The sequence below is a fragment of the Hevea brasiliensis genome, chromosome 7 (genome assembly GCF_030052815.1).
Source record: "Hevea brasiliensis isolate MT/VB/25A 57/8 chromosome 7, ASM3005281v1, whole genome shotgun sequence".
Classification (NCBI taxonomy): Eukaryota; Viridiplantae; Streptophyta; class Magnoliopsida; order Malpighiales; family Euphorbiaceae; genus Hevea; species Hevea brasiliensis.
The window spans coordinates 1,956,242-1,977,936 of record NC_079499.1 but is presented as its reverse complement, the minus strand read 5'-3'; the positions used below and the strand labels follow the sequence as shown (position 1 = coordinate 1,977,936).

Here is a 21,695-nt window from a genome sequence, read left to right as displayed (position 1 = left end):
TCCCAAGGTACTATTTTCTGGCATGAAACTTTTTGTACCCCCTTTGGTGAGAATTCCAGAAAAGACAGTACTAGCAAACAAATTTGCAATATAAACTATACAGTTGGAATAGTCGTCAGACGGGATAATGACAGAGCATTTGCTATATAATAGCGCAAAAAAAAAAAAAAAAAACTTAAGAAATAAAAATAAATAACAGTAATTATAACAGATGAACTTTATTATTCAGCAATGTTTGACCATTTATCAAAAACTTCAACAACTCGCAATGTGCAATTGCTTCATGCTCTTAAATGGAAAAAATAATAATTTCTGTCCCATTTCCTCCAGAATCACAAACACAAAATATGAAAGCCTGATTTCAATGGTTGAAGTGAATTTCTAGTTAGAACTTGGAAGATCAGGATCTGAGAAGAAGCCATTGACGGATGGCATGATCTGTGGAGGCCTCTTGCGGACAAACTTCCTTAAGGTATGTTCTGCATATTTCTCACCCTCTGCAAAGTTCTCAAGCACTCCTGCTGCCCTGTTCTCTTTGGTCACCCTATATATCTCATTCAATAAAGACTCAGTCTATCAAATTCTGGCATTAAGACGACAATATACCAACAGAATTATACTATACCAAGCTATAAACTATAGTTCACAACCAATTGATGAAAAAGTAGATCACCTGACTTCTGGGTTGGTGCAGATATTCCTAACAAGCTGCATCCCACAAATGCCAACAGCTACACCAACAGCAGCAAAGAGCGGAAACACCTATCCCACATGAGAGAAAACGAACCAATTTTATTCAGACGATTAAAACAAAAAAAAATTAAAAAAAAAAAGAGAGAAATCTTGCAATCAGATTAAGGATGAATTCTATCTAAAAACAATCTATAGTTGTATAAAATTGTTCATCTAAAAAACTGAAAATAAATCAAAATATTTAGTGTAATTGAATGGGATTATAAAAAGGCAAACATCGAATTAAAACTTGGGAAAAGAGGAAGCTTTTGAACTAAAAATATAGAACATAGAGACCAGCATACCTCAGGCCTGATCCATCTTGAAGTAGCCATTGCAAAGAAAAGAACAGACCAAACAAGAAATAACAAAAAGGAAGAAAACCCCTTCTCCAAGAAAACGTAGAAGTAGAAAAAGAAGGGGAAGAAAACAAGAAAAGAAAAGGTTGAACGGAATGAGTATCACGGCAATAGAGGCTAATATTGAGGAATATGATTTTGATACAAACTCCTAAAATTTAGAGAAATAAGAATATTAAAAGGAGAAAAGCAAGGAACAGGTCAGCAACGACCAGCGGCCGCCAACCATCAATGGTCGGTTTCCATTATGTTGGGGAATCGATACTTCTCATTCAAGAAAGTCACGTTCTTGGACTTGCAAGCCTATAGCCTGTTTTTTTGAAGACGAAAAGAGCTCATTCACATACTTATATAAAGAAAATTGTTATATTAATACTAAATATATTTTCAAATGAGGATTACCAGAAGCAATTATATTATTTATTAGAAAAATTTAAGTGTTTTTACAGTGTTGTTCTTTAATAATTTTTATAATTAATAGGTCTAATCACACCAAAAATTTAAAATTTAATTTAAATTTTAAATACAATTTTTTCAATTATTAAAAGTTTAGTCAATTTGACTAAAATTAAAATCAGTGAGTAAAGATTAAAAAGGTCTAGACTTTTAATGTAATTAGGCCTAATTAATAATTTTACATTATTTTTTTAAGGCTAAAACCAACAAACTATTATATTAAATCAATAGACACAACATTTAAAGTACAAATAGGAGGAATGGGACTCTATTGCTGATGTTGTTGTGACTCCTTGGGTCCTAAATAGATGTCAGGCTCCTGGGTTGCTTGTAAACAAAGAGTAAAGTGAGGCTCCGCTGTCTGACAATTATTTCGATACTCAAGTCAATAATCGAGTTCTTTTTTGAGAGATAACGAAATAATAACTTTTTCAATAAAAACGTACCTAAGTCAACTTTTAAAACCTATGTATACAGCAATGATGAACAATCACTATAAATTCTGGCTAGATCTTTTGTCTTTTCTTAATTTGTATGTAATAGCTTATACCTTCATTAACCTACTTGATTGCAGCTACGATCTTTGGCATGATCTCTAGTCATTTTGACATCAAATTAAGGGTGTTGATTTGCCTAGTTACTATTATATTTTACTTTGAACTTGTTGAGATAACCTCTCTGTCTAGGATAGCCTCTAGCACATCCTGTTACTCAGTTTTGATCTATGGAAGCTCGAAACTGAGCTTGGTTGGCCTAACCCTCAGGGTTCAATTTTTTGGAGCTAAACTATATCAATTTCTAAAGCTTAGACACAAAGTAAATTGTCATTGTCTTTTTTTTTTTTAATACATCATTATGATAATATTAATATCATGAATTTGATTAATATTTAGAGTTAATTGTCAAAAAAACCTGAAGTTTGTGGATTTTTGTAATTAAATCATCAAATTTACATAATTATCAATTAAACTCTTATATTTGATTAATATTTCAAATTGACCTTATCATCAATAAACTGTTAGTTTACTTAATGAGAGTTTAATGTTAACTGTTATATCATTATTGGAGAAGTCACATCATAAACTCTAAATTAACCCAACTTATCCACAATAAAAGACCACCACAGATTCTAATTTTACAAACAAAATCGTTGGGATTGCAATTTTGGAAATTGAAATCTCCTTATGTAAATAAAATCGAAACTATAACAGAACACATTTGCAAATCCAACATTGTGATATTAAAACCATCAACTCCAAAAATTCAAATTCTAATCAAATTTTAGTTACACATAAAAAGAAAACTCAAAAATTAAAATTTCGTTATAAATCCTAAATCAACAAAAATCCTCAATCATAAGTTTCTTTTTACATTTGCATAGATTAAAAAACAAAAAAGGAATTTAAAAAAATTAAAAGTTTAAAAAATTAAAAATCAATAGCAAGTAACCTTTAAGAGGAATCTTGAAATCTTGATTTAGAGCAATATCTTCCTCTTCTTAACTATCTAATTCATCAGCACAATCATACACCAATCCAAGCCTTAACTGATCTTCTAAATACCTCTATAAAAGTCCAACTTCCTTTTCTCATCCACCAATCAATCGCAATCACAGAATCCCTTTTCACATTATCGCAGTTATTCATTGTCGTTTACCTCATTATTTTTTTCTAATTGCGGCAACAAGTGTGGATGCAGAGCTCAATTGCACATATAAGAGGGAAGGAAGCATAGAGGAAAAGAGGCAAAATATAGGAACAAAGGAGGAGAAAGATTTTGGATTCATGAGACTAAACCTTCACTTTCAGACATGGTAATTAGTAGATGAAGGATTGAATTAGTGGATTAGAAGAAGTTTTAAGAAGAAGAAGCAATTTGCACGCATGTTAGGATTGAATTAGTGCATGGAGAGAGTGAGAATCAATTTTGAAGAAAAGGTTTATTTAAGGATTTTTATAGTTGAGAAGTTAGAGTTAATTTGGGGTTTCTGATGTGCTTATCCAGTGATGATATGGCAGCTGACATGAAACTCTTGTTAAGTATATTAATGATTTATTGACCGTCGTATCAATTTGAGATATCAATCAAATATGACGGTTTGATTGCAAAAATCAATAAATTTTAGAATTTGTTGGACAATTAACCCTAATATTTATCAAATTCAATTCATTTTGAGCATTATTATTTAAAAAAAAAATGGTTAATTTGAAATCATTATCAGTTGAACCGAAAAGGATATCCTGTCTGGACAAGGCACTAAATTTTCTTTATTCCCGTCCACGGGTCCAAACCCACCATGACTTCACTTGCGCAAACTCTGGGCTCGCCAGGCCCACTCTTAGCGCAGAGCTATTTTTTAGGCAGGGGCGAGACTTGAATCTGGAATCGTACGGAACGTTACGAGGCTCTGATATCAATTGAACCAAAAAGGATATCCTGTCCGGACAATGCACCAAATTTTTTTTATTTCCGTCCACGGGCCCAAACCTGGTATTAGATCTGTAACAACCCATATAAAAAAAAAAAAAAAAAAAAATTTGCTGATGGGATTTTTGGCGTGTGGCAGTGGGTTTCCCACTGTCACAGCCAACTTTTCTTTAAAAAAAAAAAAAAAAAAATTCAAAATCAAAAACGGGAGGAGGAAGCCCCATTTTCTCTTCCTTTCCTTCCTCTCTTCTTCTTCTTCCTTTCTCCGGTGGCCGGCGTCCCAAGCAGCTCCCCACCGCCGGCGACCCTCCGGCAACCACCAGGACCACCAGAACGGCGGCAAGAGAGGGAGAGAGAGAGAAAACGCGCGCACGATGGCGCGGCTTTCCGCGATTCCGTCCGACGTCCGATCGAGGCGATTCTCGTGGCGTTGGAAAGCTTGTTCCGAGAGCTTTCTTTGACACCAATTTTGAAGCAAATGGAGGTCGGATGAGTGAGATATGGAGGAGAGAAGTTTCGGGTTTTTCAAGCTTTTTCGTCGGATCTCGACGATCCGACCGTTGGATCGACGATCCGAGACCACATATGTCGAGGAAGAGGAGAGGAACATGGTGGTATGATCAGATTCGGCAAATGTCGCGGTGGCGGCCACCGTCGCGATAGTCTTGGCGGTGGCCCGTGAGCTATGGAGATGGTTCAACTTCAGAGGCTTCCTCATAAATTTTTGGAATTTTGAGACACAGATAAACTTCGGGTAAGACAATTTTTATTATTTCTCTGCATGGAGTATAAATACGGTGTTTCTTAAACAGGAAAAATTGGAGAAAAATTCTAAGAAAAATATATGATGAAAGTAAAATTATTTGGAGATATTCTATGGTGTTAGTTGAATTTTTGGGTGATCGTAGAATATTTTTGAGAAATATGGATGAATTTTAGTTATATTTTTAGCATGTGGGCATATAAGATTAATTGAAATTAAGATAATTAAATTTTATATAATTGGTTGAAGCTTGAGGATGGAGGTTTAAATATGTGAATATTTAATTGGGTTGAATTAGGAATATGTTAGCTGTTGGAAACTTATGGAATCGAGTAAAATTCTTGAATAAAATATTCATGGGTGATTAGAAAATTACAATTCATTTTGCAATAGCCTTATAATATTATTAAGGACATGAGGCAAAATTTTAGAATTTGTAGAGCTTGTTTGAGTGGATTTTTGAAAAATGTCAATTATATGGACTAAAACGTAATTTTTAAAATTTTGAGTATAGTCTGATTTGGAGGGCCCAGGAGGGGCCATGTGATATTAATGAGATGTGATTGTGGAAATTGAGAATTTAGAAGTGTTATTTGAGCCTCTTTGCAGGTTGGGTAGGTCCCAGGTATATGGTAAACTCTGCAGGATTATAATCATGAATTAGGCTGTCTATTGCCTCTTTAGAGTTTTATTTTGAGTTAGTACTAATAAATTTATAATTTAATTATTAGGTGATCGAGATCAACTATTTTCCTGCATCCAGCAGCCACAATAGTCGACGGTGTACTGTGAGTAGAATATTAATTTTAATTGTAATTTCGATATTATTATATGTTCAAGCATGCCCATGCATCACTTATATGCATATATTTATGTAGTTAAACTCTAGGCACGATTTATGTTGCATTCATAATTGTTGATGTGCCATGGATGTTGTTGTGGTAATTTGGAGCAGTGTGCGTGCGTTGGCGTGCGTGTGATGTGGTGTGGACTATGGATAGGACGGGGTAGTCACGGCTTGAGTAATTCATTTGGGACCCGATCCTTCGAGGGGTAGTCACGGCTTGAGTAATTCGCTGGGACCCTCGATTTGGTTATTAAGTGGAAGTCCAAGCTTGAGTAATTCGCTGGCACCAGGTTGGATTTAAGAGAGCTGTATAGGGGATCAGCTCCCATATGTTATGATTGATACTACAGGGTGTGTGAGTGCTCCAAATTACATTTTTGATGTTATGATGTGAAAATGATGTTGATGTTGCATTTCACTCTACAGGGTGCATTAGTTTTAGATAGTTATAGAGATTATGGTTAAAATTGATATTTTACTCTCTGAGTCGAATGCTCACTCCTGTTCACCACATTTTTCCAGGCTACAGGAGGAGACATTTTTCAGAATAACCTGTCCCTTTCCTCTCAGGTTATGAAAAGATTACTTAATTGTATTATTATTCTCTAAATTTGTAATTTAGGACTCCGCATGTGCTAGTAGTAGCATTAAGCCTATCAGAGACTGTATGAATTCAAGTTTTCATATTAATAAATGACAAGAAAAAATTTTTATGAGTTTTAAATGGTTATAAATGAGGTAATAGGGTTGAGCTGGGCTCCCCTGATTTTAGTTTTCTGAAAAGTTATGGGCTAAGTTGGCCCAAAATAAAATTATAACAGTTTAATTTAAATTATCTTATATGCATATTGGGTCTAAATTGTGGGCCTGGTTATGGATTTGAGGAATAGTTAGGCTTACTACGGGCCTCGGGGGCTTTAAGCTGGCCCAGGTCCTAGTGCCGGTCCGGCCCATAGGTTGGGTCGTGACAAAGTTGGTATCAGAGCTTAGGCTCTAGATTCATGGGAAATAATATAATTGGGAGTGTAAAAGGAGTCTTGTTAGGATGTTACATGCGGAGTATAGGATTCTGTTTTGTCTTTTCTGTAATTCTTTGTTTCTAGATTCTGCGTTATACCTCGGGAAATATAAAAGTGCCTCAATTAGTGTCTTGGTTTTCGTGGAGTACACAGAAATGTGAAATAGAGTTAGTAGACATGTGAGGTCTATCATGAGGATACGTACTCCAAGAAATGCTATGTTTCTGTCTGTATGGCTTTAAATAGTGTGCCCATTTCGTGCAAGGCACGAGTACATAAAAGTAAGTCCTGAAAGTACAGTTGCCCTAGATAAGGATGAGGATACCACTGCTGGCAATCATCAGTAGATGACCCAGTCAGAATAAGTTTTTGATAATAGAAGATTCAAGAGAGATAAGAAATTGGGAGACCTAGTCTGTCAGGACGTATCGTAGTAACTATACAATGTTCTCGATGTCCATTGCGTAGCTGCGATTCTGATCTGACATGGGATTATTGTGTAGAGCTGCGTACTTCCCTGTAGTGCTTATGATGAGGATGTTTGCAGGCAGTCTCTGTTTTGGTACAGTAATACCAGAACAGAGTTCTATATCTGCGGAGGAGTTGGAAACTCTTGATTAGGGGTCTAGAGTTAGAATATTGAAAGGTCACAGTTGGGTGATAACTAGAGTCAGTGACTCGATTACTGACATGAGCTAGAGTTACAGTAAAAGTTGCCATCAGACCAGAGGTTTCGGACTAGTTGCAAAGTAAAGGTGACACCTATAGAGTGAGACCGTCTAGTCTTCGGTATGGAATTTTGGATGGTTTTTGCAGAACGATAGACGTTTTGCTTAGAACTTAGTGAGAATAGTATACCTTGTGTGTATTAGTAAGGAATAAAGTACAACCCTACTACCTAGGGAAGTTTGGAACTATGAATTGATGATTTACAAGCTATGATATGATAAGAGAGTCATTAATTTGACGTGGTTTTGGCAAGGTAGTAAATGTAGTACCTTTATTGCAACAAGTTAGGGTATAGTCCTATCTTTTCAGAAGGGATCGAAAGTTATTACTAATAATGGTGACCAACAAAAATAGTGTCCCAGATGGGACTGTAAAGTGTGGTAGAGAGTAGTTGGCTCGGGTATCCTGCAGAGGGTACAAGTTCCATTATAGGAACTATATATAATCAGATCATGATGGATGTAAATCCTTTGAATTGGATGATGGGTTTGGGTGCCCGGAATCTTAAGTTTTGGCTAATTGAGTAAACATGGAAAATAATAATAATAATAATAATAACAAATAAATAAAATTACTGCAGAATCAGTTCTCGAGGTAGTAAGGGTATTATGTAAGCTAAAGGATAAGAATAGAAATCATACGATAAAGGTATGACTGCAATTTCCTGAGTTCCTTTCTAACTTCATATTGTTCAAAATAATAGTATAATCTAATTATAACAGTATTAAGAGTAATAAATTAGCAAAGATAAATCATAGAAGGCCAATGGATAAAGGAAGTGCAGAATGAAAGTTTGAAAAATTGATTACCGATGCAATATAATCTAAGTGCTAGTGGAAGTACTAGCTAGAGTGGTCAAAGGACCAAATCTGAGTAACACAGATATGTGATAACGTGGTAGAGACTCTGGAAGATATAGTTAGCAGGTACAGCTGTCATGTTAGGAAGAAGAATGGAACCAGGGATAGAATAGTCAAGTTCTATTTTGGGTAAGACAAAGGAAATAAATGAAAGGACAATTCGAAGGGCGCATAATAAAAGGAACAAAGTTAAGATATAGGGTAGGCTAAGTGTTATTTTTGGCAAGGTGAATGACAAGGATGGAGAACCCAAAATGGGACCATATTAGCAAGAATAGTGATGGAGGTATGGGATAAAATAATAATGAGTAAATACTAGAAGGTGTGCGATGGTATTGCGGACTACCTAATTAGGTAGAGAAAACGAAGTTAGTAAGTAGTAAGTTGAATAAAGGTCAATCTAAGGGATCAAATAGGTATGATGAGTGGAAAGAATTATAGATAATGACACATAAGTTTTAGGTTAGACTTTTGAGATAGTGAGAAGGTAGTTAGAGGTTCGTTATGAATGTCAGGCAAACATTTTTAGTGTGATCAACAGAATCACTTTGCAGTGAAGCAATAACGACAGAACAACAGTAGGGGTAGAATGAAAAGTGACAAGTATGGATGGTAATAAATCACTAGAAAGTTCAAGGATCAAATTAATGACCATATATAAGGGTGGAATTAGTGTTGGAAGAATCTATTAGTGAGAGAAATTTTTCAGAATTCAACAAAAGTTAAGGGCACAATATAAACGATGATAGATATGAATCAGAGGTCGAGTATAAGTAAAGTTAATAAATTATAAAATATTATGTCAGGAAGGACAATGGTACGGTAAAGGGTTCATGCAGATGATACCTTATAGGTAGAGCACAATTGTGCTAAGAGATGATGAAATTTGAAGAGAAAGACCAAGAAACATAGGTTAAACATTATTATATGGACAATTGAGCGTAGTTGAATATAAGAGGGTTATATAAGGAACGGAGACTGAGTCAAGGAGACCGAGTTATTTGAGAGTTTGGTAGGCACTAATTCATATACAATTTCCTGATATGAGAATGACAGTAAGTGCATACCTAGTGTTAAGTATGAAAGGATGATCAGAATAATGACAAGAGTTAAATTGAGTTAGCTACTAAGGCTTGCAACTGTTTTAAACTATGAGCTAGAGGAAATACTATTTATGGATGAGTTTCAATAGATGAAATTGTTTCTAATGGGAAAAGTTGAGGCTGAAGTTTGGAAAGTTATAGGCAGTATATGTGATTATATTAAGGAGAATGAACACATGAAGTATTTTGTTTAGAATTAAGGCATGGCACACATTTCCCACAGCCGTGTTAGTTCAGATGGAACTTATAGTTTCAAGGGCTCCTATCCATCCAGGATGAGCAATTTCCTACTGAGGCTGGTAGAGAATGATAATGTTCTGATAGTTAAGTTGGAAAAAGGGGATACCAAAAGAATTTTCTATGGTTAATTATAAGTGTTACAAAGGGTGAAGAATGTGCCGGTAGGAGTAAATTGTAAGGGTAGAATTCTCGAAGTAATAGAACTAGTAATCAAGATAAGACTAAGAAATAAAATGAAAGTTGAAGTTGATGATGGGATGGACATCCTTGAAGGATAAAGTATAAGAATGAGAGAAAACAAAGGTTCAAGAATAAGTACAGCAGGTTGAAAAGATATCGACAATACTAGAAATAGGAAAAAGGAAGTGGATAAGATCCAAAGGACAGGAAGAAAGCTCGGTAGAGCTAGTTATAATGATGAGGATAAGGAAGAATAGGTATGCTAGGAACACACTAAGAGATGTTTAAAACAAGTTATTATGAGATGATAGATTAAAGGAGTAGTAGAGCCTCGATCTGAGTGCCAATGTGTCAGAAGTAGGCCACATACTAAGAAGCTATAGGAAGAAGTCTAAATATTTCCATTCTAGAGAAGGAGTGAGAATTGATAAAGTCGCATGGATTGAGTTGTCGGGGAATATAAATACTTTTGCTACCTAGAAGGAGAGACCCAGTCCACTTTCCAATATTGATAAATGATACACTTGGCCCTTGGAGGGGACTCTACCTGACTAGTTACATAAGATGGACAAAGGTTGGTCTAAGTACCTTAGTAATGACACAAGAGAGATTAAAAATTTAAAGTATAATGGGAGTGAGAAGATTTATAGGTATTAACCACTGAAGTCATAAGAAGAGTGAAGATCTCGAACAAGATGCCTAGATTAGGTGCTACAGGAAAGCTACTCATAGGATATCATGGAATAAGGAACATAAGTTATGTCATTGGGGAAAACAGAGATTATTAAAACAAAGGAATGATGACTGAAGTCATCAAGAGACATGTTGGGGCGTAATAAAAGTGAGGTAAGCACCAAAGTTGATTAAAGTTATGAGACATCAAGTCAAGAACGGTGAGGTATAGCGAATACTTAAAATGTCAGAAAATGGTCAATGAATAGTTACAAGAGTTTGAAGAATAAATGTTTTACCAATCCCTGCATAGCTGGAGGAGTAATGATTTCACTTGTTCCGATAATCTTCTTTTCCATATCTCTTGTTTCTTCGAAAATTCGAGGACGAATTTTTCTTAAGGGGGGAAGAATGTAACAACCCATATAAAAAAAAAAAAAAAAAAAAAAAATTGCTGATGGGATTTTTGGCGTGTGGCAGTGGGTTTCCCACTGTCACAGCCAACTTTTCTTTTAAAAAAAAAAAAAAATTCAAAATCAAAAACGGGAGGAGGAAGCCCCCCCCCCCCCCATTTTCTCTTCTCTTCCTTTCCTTCCCTCTCTTCTTCTTCTTCCTTTCTCCTGTGACCGGCCGGCGACGTCCCAAGCAGCTCCCCACCGGCCGGCGACCCTCCGGCAACCACCAGGACCACCAGAAACGGCGGCAAGAGAGGGAGAGGAGAGAGAAAAACGCGCGCACGATGGCGGCGGCTTTCGCGATTCGGCCGTCCGACATCCGATCGAGGCGATTCCGGTGGCGTTGGAAAGCTTGTTCCGAGAGCTTTCTTTTGACACCAATTTTGAAGCAAATGGAGGTCGGATGAGTGAGATATGGAGGAGAGAAGTTTCGGGTTTTTCAAGCTTTTTGTCAGATCTACGACGATCCGACCGTTGGATCGACGATCCGAGACCACATATGTACTGAGGAAGAGGAGAGGAACATGGTGGTATGATCAGATTCGGCAAATGTCGCCGGCGACCGGCGGCCGGCCGTCTTGCGGTGGTGCGTGATGGCCAGTGAGCTATGGAGATGGTTCAACTTTCAGAGGCTTCCTCATAAATTTTTGGAATTTTTGAGACACAGATAAACTTCTGGTAAGACAATTTTTATTATTTCTCTGTCTGTGGAGTATAAATACAGTGTTTCTTAAACAGGAAAAATTGGAGAAAAATTCTAAGAAAAATATATGATGAAAGTAAAATTATTTGGAGATATTCTATGGTGTTAGTTGAATTTTTGGGTGATCGTAGAATATTTTTGAGAAATATGGATGGATTTTAGTTATATTTTTAGCATGTGGGCATATAAGATTAATTGAAATTAAGATAATTAAATTTTATGTAATTGGTTGAAGCTTGAGGATGGAGGTTTAAATATGTGAATATTTAATTGGGTTGAATTAGGAATATGTTAGCTGTTGGAAACTTATGGAATCGAGTAAAATTCTTGAATAAAATATTCATGGGTGATTAGAAAATTACAATTCATTTTGCAATAGCCTTATAATATTATTAAGGACCGCGGGGCAAAATTTTAGAATTTTTAGAGCTTGTTTGAGTGGATTTTTGAAAAATGTCAATTATATGGACTAAAACGTAATTTTAAAATTTTGAGTATAGTCGATTTGGAGGGCCGGGAGGGGCCATGTGATATTAATGAGATGTGATTGTGGAAATTGAGAATTTAGAAGTGTTATTTGAGCCTCTTTGCAGTTGGGTAGGTCAGGGTATAGGGAAACTCTGGATTTCCAGGCATGAATTAGGCATCTATTGCCTCTTTAGAGTTTTATTTTGAGTTAGTACTAATAAATTTATAATTTAATTATTAGGTGATCGAGATCAACTATTTTCCCGCATCCAATGACCACAATAGTCGACGATTATCGTGAGTAGAATATTAATTTTAATTATAATTTCGATATTATTATATGTTCAAGTATGCCCATGCATCACTTATATGCATATATTTATGTAGTTAAACTCTAGGCACGATTTATGTTGCATTCATAATTGTTGATGTGCCATGGATGTTGTTGTGGTAATTTGGAGCAGTGTGCGTGCGTTGGCGTGCGTGTGATGTGGTGTGGACTATGGATAGGACGGGGTAGTCACGGCTTGAGTAATTCGCTGGGACCCGATCCTTGGTTATTAAGTGGAAGTCCGAGCTTGAGTAATTCGCTGGCACCAGGTTGGATTTAAGAGAGCTGTATAGGGGATCAGCTCCCATATGTTATGATTGATACTACAGGGTGTGTGAGTGCTCCAAATTACCTTTTTGATGTTATGATATGAAAATGATGTTGATGTTGCATTTCACTTTACAGGGTGCATTAGTTTTAGATAGTTATAGAGATTATGGTTAAAATTGATATTTTACTCTCTAAGTCGAACGCTCACTCCTGTTCACCACATTTTTCCAGGCTACAGGAGGAGACATTTTTCAGAATAACCTGTCCCTTTCCTCTCAGGTTATGAAAAGATTACTTAATTGTATTATTATTCTCTAAATTTGTAATTTAGGACTCCGCATGTGCTAGTAGTAGCATTAAACCTATCAGAGACTGTATGAATTCAAGTTTTCATATTAATAAATGAAAAGAAAAAATTTTTATGAGTTTTAAATGGTTATAAATGAGGTAATAGGGTTGAGCTGGGCTCCCCTGATTTTAGTTTTCTGAAAAGTTATGGGCTAAGTTGGCCCAAAATGAAATTATAACAGTTTAATTTAAATTATCTTATATGCATATTGGGTCTAAATTGTGGGCCTGGTTATGGATTTGAGGAATAGTTAGGCTTACTACGGGCCTCGGGGGCTTTAAGCTGGCCCAGGTCCTAGTGCCGATCCGGCCCATAGGTTGGGTCGTGACAAGATCACTGTCCATGCTTCTTCATTCTTAATAATTAACTTTTGAACATTGTATATCACAGATTCCCATTGTTTCCATTTCCATGGTGTGCCTGCCAATTATTTAATTTCTCCACCACATACTTTGTGAAATTTATTAAACTGTTTTATGCATTTATCAATATATTAATATTAAAATTTATAATGTCCTATCAATAAATTCTAATTTAGTAGCATTGAAGCTGCTCTGAGATTTTAAATTTAAATTTTAATCGATTTCAAATTAATAAAAAATAATTATAGTATACTTATAATCCAAGATAAATCACATTTTATTTTTTAAATATTTTATCATTTTATTAGTTAGATTTGTTTTATTTCATTATACATGTATCTGACAAAATTTTTTTAATTAATATTTATTTATTTTTATCTAAAAAACACTATAATGTTTCTTATTATGACTTTTAGAGTGCTTAAAATAAAATAATTGGCAACACATTGACTTTAATGCTTCCACTAGTGGTTGGCATCACAATATGTCAATTTAAGCATGATCATGAGAAGTAGGAGTGATGTCAAGCTTCATGCTACCTAAAACAAAATGTCAAAACCAACACATGGTTGTTTTTACCTACTCAAATAAATTACTTATTGGAAGGATTTGAGAATAAAAATGAGTTATTATTTATATTTGTTGAGAGATTATTAGATTTATTTAGTCAACATGCTCTATCTTTTGAAAACATAGATGTTTATTCATAATATTAAATAAAAAATTAACTTTTTTTATATATAAAAAAAGTATAAAATATATTGAAAGTATTAAAAAATAATATTCATTATAAAAATCAATTAATTTCTTGATTTAAGATGATGAGCTCTATAAGTTTTATAAATGAGGAAATATAAATACCGAGCACGTCCAATAATTTTTGGACGTATATAAGAGAGCACTAATATGCAATATTTAACTATATTTGTTAACAAATTTTTAAATTTCACTTAAAATAAATTAATTAAATTTTATAAGAATATTTTTTTTTATAAAATAAAAGCAGCTATAATATAAATATATTTAATGATATTAATATATATATATATCATTAATATTTTAATTGATTTAATTATGATTGAAACTTGAATTCAAAATTAAATTATCCCAATTAAAATTGATCAAACTTAAATTTAATTAAAATTATCTTGAATCAGATTAAATCGATTTTGATAAGTTGCATTGATTTTAGATATAAATTAGATTTTATATTTTTTTCAAAAAATAACTTTTTAAAAATTTGACAGTGAAATTTGTTTAAATTAGATTAAATTGAATTAAGTGAATTGAATTGAATTAAAATAAAAAACTATCTAATTAAATTTTTATTCAATCCTATAGTCGAAATTGCTAATCTGATTTCCGGTCCGGCCCGGAACAATACCGCGCACATGCCGAAGACAGGGTGTCACGAAATTGACTTTTGGTTGCCGAGCTTAGAACAATCTGGAAACGGTAAAATATTTTTTCCAGCCGCTGTAAATTCAAGCTCTTGATGAGTGTCCGCAGATAACTCACCCATGCAAGTAGTCCACGTGTCCCTTAGTTCTAATAATTACAGGCCCACCAACTGTCGCGCCCACCGGATAGTCACTCTGTGAACCACGAATATTCCCATTCCAGAACAATCCAATCCATACTCTCAATAAGGCAACTGCGGAGTACGTCCCTTGTTAACTCAATAGAAATTAGAAAGTTAGTAAGATTTCATGAAAGCGCGTGTACTCATCTTTTATAAACCAACGGTAAAATCAGCGGCCGAAACAAGGTTCGAAGCTCAATCAGAGGCCTCACGCCACATTTCTCTTCCCCATGAAAAAACCGCTGGACAAGTGACCGGTCGAACTACCGGCTTTTCACTCTCTCTCTTCTTTTTTATACCCCCGAATTAGCTCTTTCTTTCTTCGCGTTACTCTCCGTGTTAGCTCTCTCTCTAGACTCGATCTCTGTTTCTAATATCTATTCTTCCATTATTAGTAATGGGTAATGTCTATATATCATTTACGCTTTTTAATTACTAATGTGAGTTTTTGTTAAGTGATTTTGATTTGGTTTTTTATTTTACTTTTTTTTTTTCAGCTGGCGATAAGAAGATTAAGATCGGTATCAATGGTAATTTTCTGATCTGAGGCATTTTATAGTTTTTGTGTTGGTTAATTCGATTTGATTTTGATATTGTGAAATGGGTTTTTAGGGTTTGGAAGAATTGGTCGTTTGGTTGCTAGAGTCGCACTTCAGAGAAATGATATTGAACTCGTAGCTGTTAACGATCCTTTCATTTCTACTGATTATATGGTAATTTTTAGTGCTAGATCTCCTTTTTTTTGTGGTTTTACTGCTAATAGCCTAATGGGTATGGAAATGTTGCATGGAAATGCAGACATATATGTTTAAGTATGATACAGTTCATGGTCACTGGAAGCACACCGATGTTAAGGTCAAGGACGAAAAGACACTTCTCTTTGGTGATAAGCCAGTCACTGTTTTCGGGATCAGGTAAGAAGTCTGTTGCTCACTTGCTTTTGTTGGGTTTATATGGATCTGGGAAATGGTGGGTTGAGCTTTTTAATGTTTGTTTTTGCAATCGTTAGGAACCCAGAGGAGATTCCATGGGGTCAGACTGGTGCCGAGTTTGTTGTTGAATCCACTGGAGTTTTCACTGACAAGGAAAAGGCTGCTGCGCACTTGAAGGTCCGTTTCTTGATCTCTTGTTTTACTTTAGCGTTTTTGGTAATGTATTTAAATCTGCAATTTCTGGATAGATGATACTCTTTTTGTAGATGTGCATGTGTATGAAGATATAAGGATTTAAATCTGTATTCACAAATTCCTTAATATTTATTTAAATATTGCTGCTTCATATGCTTTATTGCGGAGATTAATGATGGAGGATTTAGTAATGTATTTAAATCTGTAATTTCTGGATAGATGATACTCTTTTTATAGATGTGCTTGTGTATGAAGATATACGGATTTAAATCTGTATTCACAAATTCCTTGATATTCATTTAAATATTGCTGCTTCATATGCTTTATTGCGGAGATTAATGATAGAGGATTTAGTAAAACCATAATATTTGTCATTACTCAGTGTTCCATTTTAAAATTTCATTTGCAGATTTGGGTTTTTAGATCGTCTTGAAAAATGTTGTAGAGAAGTAGAGATCGATAAATCTCTGGATCTAAATTCAAATGACAAGGTTTTGACCTCGATTTTGTTATTGTTCAGGGTGGAGCTAAGAAGGTTGTTATTTCTGCCCCCAGCAAAGATGCACCCATGTTTGTTATGGGTGTCAACGAGAAGGAATACAAGCCAGAACTTGACATTGTTTCCAATGCAAGCTGCACCACCAATTGCCTTGCCCCCTTGGCCAAGGTATTATCAGTATCCATTGTTTTTTTATTATAAATCCCAGTTGAGACACGTGAAATTTTCCTTCTTTTTGGTTATTTGTTGATTCCATCTTCTAACAGGTCATTCACGATAGATTTGGAATTGTTGAGGGTCTCATGACCACTGTCCACTCCATTACTGGTATGTACATCATTGTTCATGTGGCCATTTTCTCTGTAGGATGTATTAAGTTGACAAATAATTCTCTGTAATTCAGCCACTCAGAAGACTGTTGATGGGCCGTCAATGAAGGACTGGAGAGGTGGAAGAGCTGCTTCCTTCAACATTATTCCTAGCAGCACTGGAGCTGCCAAGGTAAATCTCATTCTCTCGTGTGGTTTGTTTTGTTTGTTTGTTTTTTAATGGTTGTACCATGAATATACGAGTGTATCATTTTGGCTACTTGATCTGGGTGAGTAATTTGTGCTTTCTGCTGTTGCAATTACTTAGGCTGTTGGAAAGGTTCTCCCAGCACTTAATGGAAAATTGACTGGAATGGCCTTCCGTGTTCCAACGGTGGATGTTTCTGTTGTAGATCTCACTGTAAGACTTGAAAAGAATGCAACATACGAGGAAATAAAAAATGCCATCAAGTATTCAACAATTCTTTCTTTAAACTTCTTTAGATAATGCACAATGCATGGATTTACTGATGACGTGTTTACCCTGGTGGGTGTGCAGGGAGGAATCTGAGGGTAAGCTCAAGGGAATTTTGGGTTACACCGAAGATGATGTGGTGTCCACCGACTTTGTTGGTGATAGCAGGTAAAGTAAACCCATGCTGCTAAGCATTATAGCAGTATTATTATTATTATTATGATGCATATATGCTTGAATTACCCATTATGCATGTACACTTGAGAATTTTTTATGGCTAATCTTGGACTATGTTTTTCCACCATATTTATTGACATGATTATTTATTGTGCAGGTCAAGTATTTTTGATGCCAAGGCTGGAATTGCTTTGAACGAAAAGTTTGTGAAACTTGTCACTTGGTATGACAATGAATGGGGCTACAGGTTTGTGTTCTCTTCCTATATGATCACTTTGCTATTTATTTATCAAAGGCTTATTATTTGCTGCTCAAAGACATCACTTTTACACAACTATTTGTTTCTTTAGTACCCGTGTGCTTGACTTGATCCGTCACATTGCCTCCACTCAGCCTTGAAGAAATTGATGATGATTTTTGATTGCTGTATTGAGTTTGAATGTTGATGCAGCCTTGAAGAAATTGATGCTCGCTTCTGATGTTTAAATAAAAATTTGAGTTCAGATCTTCTGTGTTTGGTTTTGGGTTTTAGTTATCAAGCTATTGAGTTATAAAACCATATGACTTTCATGGGAAGATTTCCATCTTGTTTAACACAACTATCATGCAATGCAAATGCATAAATTTTCTTTTGATTGCTAACGTTATAGTCCATCTTTCAATGGATGCTTTTGTTATTTATATGAAGATCAGGGGTTAGTTGTAAATTTGAGAGTGAATTCCTTGTATCGACTGTATCCGTCCTCCTTGCAAGGCACATGAAAATTTTGAATAATCCCTTCGTAAATGTTAACCCATTGCGCAGATTGTTAGCCCCGTCTTTTAACGAGCTGTCTTGAGTAGCAACCATGCTCATTTATAGTGGGGTATTGTGGTTTGGGTCTGCGAATTGAATTCATATCCCTCTGATTTAACACCGCCAAGATGACAAGAAGGAAGTCTGGCGTCTTTTCTTGAACTTTCTTATGCAATTTCCACTACCTATCGTGTTCAGGATTTCATGATATCCTTGTACGGAAACTGTCTTTGGAAGCACTGGCTTCCGTCTTGATCATCCTCGAATTTCAAACTCTTCCATGCTTGTGTGGAAATTTGCGCACGTGCTTCTACCGGACTACATCCACAAAGACTGGATTTGATCATGCAAAAGAACAATGGCTCTGGATTTGATCATGCAAAAGAACAATGTCCAGACTCAGAAAGGCAATCTGAAATTGGATCGACGAGGAACCTTACCTTTTGGAAGGGAATGCCTTTGGGTCAAATTGTCACGCTTAAAGCAATGAGAAGATTTGGTTGTGCAGGAAAATGGGAAGACGTGATATTTGATGAATTGGAAACTTTTGGATTGGAGAAGAACAAGAGTCTATGAACTTGTTGCTTGACACCTTTTGCAAAGAAGGCCAAGTTGGGCAGAACCGTGTAATCTTTTTGGAGCTCAAATCACTCATTTCACCGCTCGTTTAATAGTTGGTGGAAACTCAAAAGTGTGGGAGAGGCACTCTGAATAATCCAAGAGATGAGAGCATCATCTCAGCCCTAGATATATCAGCCTTTACACTTCTAATTCATGGGCTTTTAAGAGCAGAGGAATTCAAGTGGACTTAATCAGGAAATGATTGATAAAGATATGACACCTGCATATCAAACATGTTTGCTTTTGAATGAAGTAAAACAGAAAAATATGAATAATGCTGATGACGAAGTTAAAGATCTTTATGAAGAAATTAATGATGCAAGAAGCACGTCCATCTTCAGTTTAACTATGTTGTAGTACTTGGGATCTAAGAGAAGCTAAAGATGTAGAGCAGATGGAATAGAGCTTGTCTATTTATATTTGGGTGTTGTAGGTTTGGAATAATTTGGCGAGCAATCCGGTATCGGTCTTTTCTGTTTTCGCATTAGTTCTTGAATGGAATGGTGGTGAGTTTTGAATATTTGGTGCACATTGGAGATGCGGCTTCACATGTTATTGTCTAAGACCCGTTGTTTTCGATGAGCCAGGAAAGGTGAAATAAAAACCAAATGCGTGAAACATGAATCCAACTCCAACCACTGCGTTTCTGGCCATGAAGCCAGCCATGTGCAAGTGGGTCACTTTTTATTCTTTTACCAAGTCCTCCAATCTATACATATTTGTGTTGCCTATTTACTTATAAGAGCAACCAACTGGTTGATCTCTCCTCTCTCTCTCTCTCTCTCTCTCTCTCTCTCTCTCTCTCTCTAAGAACTTTAAAAACATATATGTATTTATGTTGAGTCTATTCTTATTGATAAATTTAAATTTTGTCATCTCTAAAAGTTTTGGATCTTATCAATTATAATCAATTTTAAAAGTTTATTTCATTTATATTTAGTTGATTAATTTTGATATAATTTTATCAAAAATTAATATTTTATTATTTAATAAATTATCAAAAATAAATATTTATAATATTTAGTACAATAAAAAAAAAAATTTCCCCTTTCTCTCATTTTTTTTAGTGGTATTAATGAAACTTGTATGTAGAAAATTTATTGTTTATTTGTTTAAAATTAAAAATATTCATATATATATATATATATATATATATATATATATATATATATATATATGTCCGTATGTTAATTATTAATATGTATGTATTAACATGATGATTATAGTTATTACTACATTTGTAAATGAATATTTTATTTAAAAAAATAAAAAAATATATTTATTTTCATAAATAAGTTTCATGGATATATTTAAAAAATATATAAAGAAAGAGAGGAGGAAATTATTTTTTTATTAGGTTAAATAATATAAACATTCATTTTTTATAATTGTATTAAGTAATAAAATATAAATTTTTTATTAAATTAGATCAAAATTAGACAATCGACTATAAATAAAATAGACTTATAGAATTGATTATATTTAATAAAAGTAAAAAAATTTGACTTCTTTTTATTATTACATTTATGTCATATATAAATTAATAATATTTTTATCACGTCAATGATAATATAATTCATCATGTCAATAATAATATATATAAAAATTATGTTTTCACTATAATAGCCGCACATTGGCACTCAAAATTTCCGAATTCAAATTCAAGTATAAGTCATAATTAATATTAAAATTTTAAATTAGATCAAAATTAATTAGAAAAAAAATAATTAAAAAGGCATAAAGATTTGATTTTTTTTTAACATTTGGCCTATTTTTTATTAGAAGTATAGATGGCCAACTTCCCAAACATTTTCAATAATAATAAAACAATAATATAAAAAACATGTTCCTTGTTGTACATGGAGAAACAAGAACAGCAAGAGTTCCTCATTAAGAAAAGCATTTACTTCTTAAACTTATGCTCAATAGGGATAAATTGCATTTTTTTTTTCTTCTTTTTATGTTTTTGGGAGGGCTTTTGTTTATAATCCATGAGGCCATAACTTCCTTCTTATAAATATTTTTTCCCTTTAAAACAAATGTTGAAAAACATGAATATCATGGAATTTGATTAAAATCATATTCAACTGAAATCAATGAAAACTCTCAAAAAAAAAAAAACAATGAGAATTTTGTAGTTTGATTTTAGTTCTCTAAACATTAAATTGAAATTATCGATTCTAGTTTGGACTCTGTTGTATTTTATTTATCGTATTTGATTTTTTTTTAAATTATCTATCACATTTAGAAAATTAAGGAGTATTAACTTTTTTTTTTTAATTTTATTCTTTATCTGTATTAAATATAATAAATATTTATATAATTTTTTAAATGAAATAAAGGGTAATTTAATTAATTATTAATATGCTTTTGTAAAAAACGAGATTATCTATTTTTTTAATTATTATATAAAATTTAAATATAATAAATAAAAATGAACGAATGTAACACTTCAAAATTAAGTTACTAATTGTCAGGATCCAACTTATGAGCCAGACCGACACTAGGACCTGGGCCAGCCTAAATTCCTCGAAACCCGTAGTATTCCTTAACCCAATCCTAAGGTCCATATTGAGCCCAATTTCAAGAAATCAACCGGACAGAATTCGGTCATAACATGAACCATCCAACAAAGAGTTTTTGACTCACCCAACCTGTAAGCACAATATATAACAATTTGGTAAGCTCAGCTCACCCTTCACATACTCATAACAATACTAATTCAAATGGGAGCTCTGCTCACCCTTCACATACTCATAACAATACTAATTCAAATGGGAGCTCA

General features: G+C 34.1%; 2 protein-coding genes and 1 long non-coding RNA gene across 3 annotated transcripts; 2 read left to right on the top strand and 1 right to left on the bottom strand.

Moving 5' to 3' along the window:
- Positions 1–193: 193 nt before the first annotated feature.
- On the bottom strand, positions 194–1,236 carry LOC110640474 (uncharacterized). The gene is made up of 3 exons (XM_021791789.2): positions 1,038–1,236; positions 674–762; positions 194–544 (listed from the first exon to the last, which is right to left on the bottom strand). Exons 1-3 carry the CDS (start codon positions 1,065–1,067, stop codon positions 382–384), a joined length of 282 nt encoding a protein of 93 aa, XP_021647481.2. The 5' UTR covers positions 1,068–1,236; the 3' UTR covers positions 194–381.
- Positions 1,237–4,702: 3,466 nt separating this feature from the next.
- Positions 4,703–7,025, top strand: LOC131181467 (uncharacterized). Its single transcript, XR_009149973.1, has 3 exons — positions 4,703–4,728; positions 5,469–5,525; positions 6,107–7,025. It is a non-coding gene; the product is annotated as an uncharacterized LOC131181467 (long non-coding RNA).
- An 8,081-nt stretch (positions 7,026–15,106) lies between these two features.
- On the top strand, positions 15,107–18,092 carry LOC110640464 (glyceraldehyde-3-phosphate dehydrogenase, cytosolic). Its single transcript, XM_058149646.1, has 12 exons — positions 15,107–15,308; positions 15,405–15,437; positions 15,520–15,620; positions 15,706–15,821; positions 15,917–16,016; positions 16,555–16,701; positions 16,800–16,860; positions 16,937–17,034; positions 17,170–17,312; positions 17,401–17,484; positions 17,651–17,740; positions 17,844–18,092. The coding sequence occupies exons 1-12, from the start codon at positions 15,305–15,307 to the stop codon at positions 17,890–17,892; spliced, it is 1,026 nt and encodes a 341-aa protein (XP_058005629.1). The 5' UTR covers positions 15,107–15,304; the 3' UTR covers positions 17,893–18,092.
- The last annotated feature ends 3,603 nt before the right edge of the window (positions 18,093–21,695 follow it).